The following is a 9,564-nucleotide window of genomic DNA, read 5'->3' as shown; positions in this document are numbered from 1 at the left end:
CACCCGGGGTCTTGCTTCCCATCCTAGGGCCCACACACGTGCCAAATATGACCTCGTTTCGGTAAACTATGCCATGCCGAGGCCGTTTCCCACCTCATTTCCCCTGAAATCCATAGAACTCCGGACGTGATAGCCCTTTTCGTGAAGAGTTTTTCAAAATAATTGCCGTATCCCACTTTTGACAAACGGAATAGTTACCATGGCATATGAAATGATGCCACGCGGGTCCGTGGGATTTTCAAATTTCCATCTGGCCAAAACAGGGACCGCGGGACATGCGGTATCGCCGTACCGGGCGTGCGGGTGCACCCATTCGTGAACAAACTAAACGGACAAAAATTAGCACATATAATGATGCATCGTAGAACTAAAAACATTTTTTCCGGAATTTCTGGAGTGACGGATAGTTGAGCCCTAGTTCAAATCCGGTCAGTTTCCAGCGGAATCGGCGGGACACCACCGGAAGCTGCATGGGTTCTCAAATAGATAACGCGTGTACATGCCATGTGATAGGTGGTGCGTAGGTGGTCTACTATCATCGCACGGAGGTTTCACGTCATACTAAAATGCGCCCCATGTAGCTGCTTCACAAATAAAAACCATTTGGGCACGCTAAAAATGAAAATATGGTCGCCGTGGGTCGGAATAGAAATCCGCGTCCGGGGTCTTGCTTCCCATCCTAGGACCCACACACGTGCCAAATATGACCTCATTTCGGCAAACTATGCCATGCCGAGGCCGTTTCCCACCTCATTTTCGATAAAGTCAACCAGATTTAAACTAGAGGTACTTGATCTATTGCTCATGATTTTTGGGTAAATTAAATTGTAGGTTCAAAATATGATATGGATGTCATATTTGTATTCCTCTTATTTTTCCGATCAATTTAGACATATTATTTGCCAAATTTGTATTTACTAATATTAATTATTCCATATTAAATAAAAAGACAAAAATTAAATCATTTAATTGTTTTTCAAATTCTATATTATTATTATTTATATATATTCATTGTTGTTTACTTAAGTAATTGTTTAGAATTCAAAAATATAGAGATGTGGCAGCACTGTCAAAGGGTTAATATGATTGATATGGTAGTATTAACAACAAGGGTGTCATTTCTTTCATGGAAGCTCATCCGAAGAGAACCAAGAAGTTAAGCGTCTTTGGGGCAGGAGTAGTGTGAGGATGGGTGACCAACTGGGAAGGGGCCATTCCATCTTTGAGAAGGGGCCCAATCTCGTATTTTATGGTCGGCGTGGCAATAGGCTTCGCTTCGTAGACTGGTTTCCCAGCCGTTGCAAAGACTTCGCGAGAACGGTCAGGGGCGCGGATTCGCCAAGCTAGGGCAAACAAAGCCGTCCGGCTGAATACAAGTGCAATTTGACCTAAGATTAGATGTACTAAGTGTAAGTGTGATTGTGAAAGATTAACAAGTAAAAAAGAATAAGAAGAAAATTGAAAAAAAATAAAAAAAAATATTTTTTCAAAATATTTTTTTAATCTTTTTTTTAAAAAAATTGAAAATTTTGAAATACTATGCCGACGGTTATACCGTCGGCACAACAATCTGTGCCGACGGCCAGTCTGTGCCGACGGTGATCGGGCAGTCCCGACCGGAACTATGCCGACGAAGCTACGCCGACGGTCACCGTCGGCACAGCCTGTGCCGACGGCCTTTCTTGCTGTGCCGACGGCTGGCGGCCGTCGGCAGACTGGAGCTCTCCCGTAGTGGACCCTATTTGATAAAAAAACAAACTGATATTTTTGAATGACATCATCATTATACCCTATATAAAGGTTTGCAGATTTCACGTCCTTTCCTTTCTTTACGCACTGTTCATACTCTATTTTCCTTCCTTCTCATCTATACGCAGCCTACCACGTTTCATATTTCTTCCTCTCCAGTTGGTGATTGGTTTGGTTTTTCCTTTTTGCTGGCGATCGGCAACCGGAGATTGCACGTTTCACTTCGATCCCTTTCCTTTCCTCGGCCTCTCCGTGATCGTGGGTTCATAACTGCCTGATTTGCCACGTTACGTAATTGCCTGGTTTGCCACGTTATGACTGCTTCATTGCTACGTGTTGGCTCCACATTTTCAGCAACCGAGTCACCGCCTTGCCTTCTCTTTTTTTCCGATTTTTCCTTATTTTCCTTCTTGCCATTTAATTCTGTTACGTTCCTGCTGGGGTTTTGCCACGGAAACTCCGGCGCATGCGTCATCCCCCTCGCCGATCTGCGGCCTCCATACACGACGGCCATCGTGCTGCTTCTTATGCGGTCTGCTCCTTCCTCCTGCCTTCTACGTTCTATTTTCTTCGCCTTGCTTTACAATGGTGTAATGTTGCCCGGTATCTTCTTTTGCAGGTAGTCCATGGAGACGCGCGGTTTTGCGGGCCATCGCCGCGGCCGCCCACCGTCCTCTTCTCATTCTCCGGCTCCGTCTTGCCGCCGTGGCCTTCATGCTCTCCCTCAGCGTCCGCCTCCCGCGAGTGGTGCTTTTGATGGTAGCCGTCTGCGTCGTGGGAGACCTCCAGGTCGTGGCCATTCTCGAGGACGTGCGCGCTCGATCCTCCCTCCAAATTCTGATCTCATGCCCATGCCTGCGGCATCTCTGCCCTTCTTCTCTGCCGTTCCTCCTACATCGTCGGCTGCTGTTGCGCCTTCTTCTTCGTCCATGACTTAGAGTGATGTTTTGCCTTCGATGACTGACTTAACACATGCAGAAATTGAGAGGACACGTCAAATTTGGCTCGGCAAGCGACCGGTCATCGATTCATCGTCTGGTACTGCTGCCTTCTACTCATTGTTGTTCCTTCGGGAAGATGTTATTTTCTTCCTTTCTACTCAGCCTTCTCCTGCTGTTTTTCTAGGGCATCCACCTCGACCTTATGGAGGGTATGCTCAGGATGAGTTTACTGCTGCTGGCGCCCCTTTCATGGAGCTTCTTTCCCATGGGGTATTCCATTCCGATGTTGATTCTTCCATGGCTCCTACGTTGCCTGAAGAGGACTTTGATGTTTATGTACCTGGTTTGCCTTTGTCCTTCACTTCCTTTTCTATTGCCAGCCTTCTTCGTTTCCATCTCACTTTTTTCTGCTTTTCTCTAGGTTTGCTCCCTGTGGACAAAGGGTACACTAATGTTGCCCCACTTGCATCTATAGGTATACTAGCTACCAATCGAGGCCCTCGAGTACAGCCTTTGTTAGATTATTAGGCAATTTTTGAGTGAGTTTAATTATCGAAAAATAACATCACAGATGCACTAGCATACTTAACCACACACATCATATTAATCACCTGCATCAGATCTGAACATGAAACAAGTAGCAGTGCAGCATAAGAGAGAAAAGGCGCGTACATCGCGTTCGGGAAGGTCGCACCAGCAACATCAGCACTACCATGGCCATGGTTGATATCGTCCATGGTGTTGTTAGATTTGTCGAGGAAGTAGTCGAATCGACGAAGAAGAACACAAACAACAGCGAGCAATCGCATCGAGACGTTGCCCAAAAATCTTATCGCCCGTTTCCCGGTGCAGGATCTCAACGGATGGGGTTTCGGAGGCCTGCTCTTCTGAACGGTTCTGCACGTAGTCGCCCGGGATGGGAAAGACTAGAGAGCAACACAACAGAAAAAACTTTTTCGAGAGAGACAGACGAGCCTGATATAGCCCAGGAGGAGAGCCAATTGACCGCTTTGCCACGCGTAGGAAACCAGGGACACGCGGCGAGTATGCACACGCATGATCAACACATACGAACTCAGTTGATGCACCAAACAAAAGAAGGAATTAGAAAAGAAAAGAAGGAAGTATTTTAAGGAGGAGGCGTTTTGGCTCATAGGAGCAAATGCTCCTATTATACACAATAATTAAAAAACAATTTTAAAAATGTCAAAAAAAATTGACATAAATTTTTTGTTGTACATCGTGACATTCTATATTAGTGCACAAGTTTTCATGGAGAAATAACATTTTATGTGGCGTGTACAAAAAAGACAAAAAAATGTCCTGTGCGTAGTCGTGTTATAGCATCAAACTTTGTCTTTTTTACTGGAGCCACAAATTTTTATAGTTTTTTTTGAAAACTTGTGTACGAACATAAAATGTGTAGATGTACATGAAAATTTTTAGTTTAGAATTTTTTGACACTTCGAAATGTTGATTCACACAATGGGAGCAAATGCTCCTATGAGCCAAAGTGAATATCCCGTATTTTAATTGTTGTCATGTTTCGTGATTGTGTGTTTCTATTGTTTTCTCGACAATAGATATAAACGCACTTATTAGAAAAGAAAAGAAGGAAATATTTTGATAGTTTTTAGAGAAATTTCAGAGACACACTGTCTGTAAGAGGTCTACAGACTGTGTGTAACTTTACAAACAGCTCCTATAACTACTTCTTACAAATAACTGAGTCATCACCATCGTACATGCCCCTTAGGGCATGTGCAATGGTTGATAAGGCTGTTTTATCTTAATCCTACCACGTAATCTAGATATAACAATAAAACATGATGTACAATGGGGTGTTTTTTAGTCTTATCTTCAGTAACGAGACATCCTAAATTTGTGGTCAGAGAGATTGTGCTAAGAAATGATCTCTTATCTAAAAGAAGGCAAAGTCCTTTTTCATCTTTCTCTTTTCTCCACATCAGCATTTATCTTATGTGACCCTGCTAAGATATTATCATTATAGGTGCTCTTAGCGACAAGGGCGAATTGCAAAAACAGCAGGGACGCGTGTGTTCCCAACGGCTCTCTTCTCCCCGTCCTTCCGCTTGGTGCCTACAACGGTCAAATCAAATCATCCCACTAATCTCTCTCAAGAAAAAATTGACGAATCGAGATCGAGATCGAGAGATGGGAAGGGGAATGGCCGCCAGGGGCAAGAAGGCGTCACGAAATGGCCCAACTCCTGCGGCGAAGGTGGCCGCCGTGGCCGGTGACGGTAAAGACGTACCGGAGAAAGCCGGCGGCGGCAAAGACGGACCTGAGAAAGCCAGCGGCGAAGGCAGGTTCTTCTGCTGCTACCTCCTCCGGTCCCTCTGCCCTCGCAGCAAGAGCCGCACATACATCGGGTACCCTCACCCCGTCTCGCATAAAAAGTCATCTTTGTTTCTTGCACCTCCGCAGCTCGCCCGATTGATGGATGGATTCCTTGGTTGGTCGTGTGGCTGGCAGGTTCACGGTGAACCCGCGGCGGCGGATCCGGCAGCACAACGGCGAGCTCCGATGCGGCGCCTGGCGGACCAAGCGCGGTCGCCCCTGGGAGATGGTGTTCTGCATCCATGGCTTCCCCTCCAACGTCGCCGCCCTCCAGGTAATCGACCGTCCCATCTTCCATCTCATCTCGCTTCAAAGATTAGATTTGCTTGGGTTGGATTGGATGGATCGTCTGACGACTGACCTGTTTCTCGCTGCTAAACGTGGCCGGCCCTGTTTCTCGCCGTGCAGTTCGAGTGGGCGTGGCAGCACCCGACGGAATCGCTGGCCGTTCGCAAGGCCGCCGCCGGCTTCAAGTCGCTCGGTGGCATCGGCAACAAGGTCAAGATCGCATACACCATGCTCAACCTCCCTTCTTGGGAGAAGTAAGACGCCTCTTTTTCCCATCTCTGCAGTGCTGCCACATCCATGGATTCTTGGGAGTATACTGACGTAAATTGCTGCTTTGGTGTGCGTGTTGCCAGCCTGAATCTGACGGTGAACTTCTTCTCCACGAAGAACATGAAGTTCACCGTGGGCTGCCCGGCCCTCCCCTGCCACATGAAGACTGTAGTTAGTCCGATGGAGGATCTTCCTTGTTACGACGAGGGCATTCCATCCGAGGAGGATAAGGAGCCTACAGAGGATGAAGAGCCCGATGCGACTTCCGATCATGGTTTGCAGCCACTGGATTCAGAAACCGGAACTGCAGGCGGTGAATCAGACACTGATGAGTTTGCTCCAACGGAACGGAGTGGGGTACTTTGTAGACCAAGAATTTCAGAATCCTCTGCGCCGCAGCTAATGGAAGAAGAAACCAGAATTGCAGAGCGTGATGCTGAATATCCCATTGATGACCTTGGTTACATGGAATGGAACAGAAATCCCGTTGGTGACCTCGGCTATATGGAGTGGAGCAGAATTCCCGAGACATTGGAGTTGCACGAATCTGGAGCATCACCTCGATGCTCCTCGAGCTCGTGCAGCGATGCTGTTGCTCGAAGACCAGTACAATTTGTGTCAGGGCAATCATCTCCAGTGTCGAAGGCAGGACCAAATGAAACTGATGTGGTAGACTTGGTTACCCCAGTTGGCCGGTTTGCTAGAGATTGCAGCAAAGCGGTCAGCATTTGCCCCAAGATTATTGATCTGACAAACTCCCCTATTGTCATTGAGTTATAATACTTTGCTGGGCTGACCCAGTACTAAATCTTGTGGTAGTCAAATGTTACCAGAGAATAACATACCAGATGAGAATGTACAATAGGCAAATTAGTACAAGAACATAGGTGTTGAGAACTGGACAATTGAGTAGTCTTTTCTTGAGACTGATAACCCTGTTGTTTAATCAGTAATAATGTATTGGGGTTACGGAGGCGATATTCCTGTTTTACAAGAATTACTTCGTAACAGCAAGACATCTTGGTTTGACTGTAATTATTGTTTTTTCTTTAAGTCTGATGAGATTACGAGATTGAGTTGTGATGTTTTTTTTAACATCCCATTATGCTTTTGTTGTGCAAAATGGGCATACAGGCAGACTTGTATCACATCATGGAATGTTGAAAGACCTGCTTATTGGTGGCGGCAATTAGAAGTTCAGAACCATGTGGTAAAGGAGTGGTTATTGGTGAACTCCAGCTCCCACTCTCTTCCAAGTTTTGAATTCCCATTATCACTCTAGAAGCTAGGCATTTTAGTGACATCTGTAATCTACGTTTGTTGAACACCCAAGCGTTCCGGCACTTCCTGATTGAGCAGTCATCGCATTGGGAATCTTTCTTTTGCTCCTGTCTATAGATGGGACTTGGTTCCCGTTTAACCAATGGTTAGGTTAACCTAACCTAAAAAAGAGCCCAATGGGCCTATGGGTTAACCGTAATATGCAAATGGTTTTTTAGGTTCAATCCCCTTTAACCTTTGGTTAACCGGTATTCCACCAGCCCATGGCTCCCGAGCGCCGCCTCCGACGAGCTGCTCTCGCTAGGTTTATGCACGACTGCCGTCGCCGCCTCCCAGCCGTAGTATCGGACCAATCGTCGCCGCCGCATCTGCTCCGCCGGCCGCCGCCCCATGGTCCCATCTCGCCGCATCCCTCGACCAAGGACCAGTGCCTCACGCACACCATGGTCCGCATCTGCCTGCTCCCTCTGCATGTTCATGTTCCCTGACGCCCAGGTCTCCGCCAACTAGTTCTGATCTGCTCACGGCTTACCATAGGTGGTTACGCCATGCCGCGGGTTGCCGTCGTGGTCGCCGTGGACAACGTTGACCCCGCCATGGTTTTTTTGGAGCATCGAAGCTCAGTCCTAGACGAATTTGAGTGACTTGACTAACAGTTCGTGAGCTCTCCCTACCTAATTTGAGTGATTTGGTTGCCTACCATCTAGTGTTTTTTCAGAATCAGTAGCTTGTATTAATATCAATCAGCAGTATTTCAGTCTTGCTATTCACACGAGGAAAGGAAGACCCCAACCTCGGTAGGCCAGGACGGCAGGTACAGTTCAAATCATCTGAAGATGCTTGCAGCTATATGAGCTGCGCAATTAGCAGTCTGCTTGATACAAAAGAAAGAGAGACAGAATTAGTAGTATATTCACTAATTAAGCTCCTGATTATACGGCTGGCCGCGCTCCTTGAGGTGTTTAACTTTGTCAGCTGATACATTGCTGCTGCTTGCTGCTTAGCTAGTGCGTCAGCTTACAGCCTTACACCGAGTTTTCAATCTGGCAAGCCGAGCTTTAAGAGTATTTAATATTTGGTATAATATATTCTCATTTACAAACGACTTGTGCTATACAATGTTAAAAGTGGTCCGAACCTTAATAACCAATGGTTAACCATTTTTATCCTAATGACCTAATGGTTAACCTATATTCCCCTTTACATAAAATGGTTAAATAGGTTCGAACCTAAAAGATAAGTGGTTAACCAAATCCCATCATGACTCCTGTCAAAACGCCGCCTTTGTCTCGAGTCTTGCCACCATTCGTGCAGAGTATGAGTAGCCTCCGGAATTGAAGCATCAAACTAGAGCTGAAGAAATCATGTGTACCAAATCTGTTATTCGGATTGCACGAGGACGTGATCCGCAATGTCTTCACCTTGCAAGCAGAAGTAGCATGCAGAGGCGCTATCCTGAAGACCATGGCGAAAACGGCGGTCAGAAGCCCAGATTCTGTGTTGGGCCGGACAAGCAGTTGAAAATTTTGCATGAGGGGAGCGACACTTGCATACTTGTTCTGCAGGTGCAAATCTGATAGAACTCCGACAGAGTAGCTTGTATACTGAACTTGAAGTGCATACTTCCCTGGTCTGAGTCCAGGGCCATGTGAATTGATCATCAATCTGAGGGTTTCTCTGCACTCTCTGAATCGCTACCCACGGCTTGACACATTTCTGCGCCTCCACAAGCTACATGTTACCTTTTTAGGGTATGTTGCATGTCACCTGGGACATCCAACAACCAGATGTTGTCTAGCAGGCCTGCTGCTACTGTCCTAGCATTTTTGCTTGTGCAATGAGGTCGTATCTCGTAAGAGCTTGTTTTTCAGACGTGTTTTACCTGGGATTATGATGAAAACAGTTGTGACACCCAATCCCTCTGAGCCCATGTAATCCACTTCCACCCCAAACCTCTATGTAAAGTCGTAAATATGGCTGTTTTGCATTCAGGGATCATCCTGGTGGCGGGGGCGAGCATGGGTGTCTGCCATGCCATCCGACATTTTGAGTTATATATATAGACACTATGCCAGAATGAGAAAAATCAGATGTACTGTGGAACACAGTAGGATGGTCGACGAGAGAATACCAGCTCAGATTGAAGAACAATTCAACGGCAAAATGAAAGCTTATTCAGTGAACCATTGAGATTAACACGAAGTATATGTGCATTTAAGAGCATAATAACGATGATTCACATGTGAACAAATACTACGGCACCTTTGGTCTCGCAGAACACTCAGCAATACATATTTTTTCCTATGACTCCATGCTTCCCAAACCAGAGCGCCTCTGAAATTCAACCGAGGAGTGCCGTGCCGCCGGATTCGACTGCGCTGGCGGCGGACCCTACTTCCCTAAGGGCAACAGCACCATCGAGTTGCTTGCAGCGCAGACGGCGGAGGGTGGATGTCGGGGCGGCAGCCCCAAGTCGGCGGTGGGCAACAAAGGATCTCGCACTGATGCGGCTGCAGGCAGACGCCGATGGGGGCCGATGGATGGTGAGTGACTTCACTGCTGCATATCAGGAAACGACTCAGCTGAATCTGGGAGCGGCAGTTAGCTAATCCGGCAAAGTCGACTTGATGGCGGGCGGCAGAGTTGTTTGTCGTTAGTGCGGGTAGCCGACAAT

General features: G+C 46.8%; 1 protein-coding gene across 1 annotated transcript; it reads left to right on the top strand.

Moving 5' to 3' along the window:
- Positions 1–4,877: 4,877 nt before the first annotated feature.
- On the top strand, positions 4,878–6,542 carry LOC124690849. The gene is made up of 4 exons (XM_047224178.1): positions 4,878–5,083; positions 5,187–5,325; positions 5,460–5,593; positions 5,693–6,542. Exons 1-4 carry the CDS (start codon positions 4,878–4,880, stop codon positions 6,387–6,389), a joined length of 1,176 nt encoding a protein of 391 aa, XP_047080134.1. The 3' UTR covers positions 6,390–6,542.
- The last annotated feature ends 3,022 nt before the right edge of the window (positions 6,543–9,564 follow it).

Source organism: Lolium rigidum, chromosome 2, assembly GCF_022539505.1.
Source record: "Lolium rigidum isolate FL_2022 chromosome 2, APGP_CSIRO_Lrig_0.1, whole genome shotgun sequence".
NCBI lineage: Eukaryota > Viridiplantae > Streptophyta > Magnoliopsida > Poales > Poaceae > Lolium > Lolium rigidum.
This window is presented reverse-complemented; position numbering and strand designations above follow the sequence as displayed.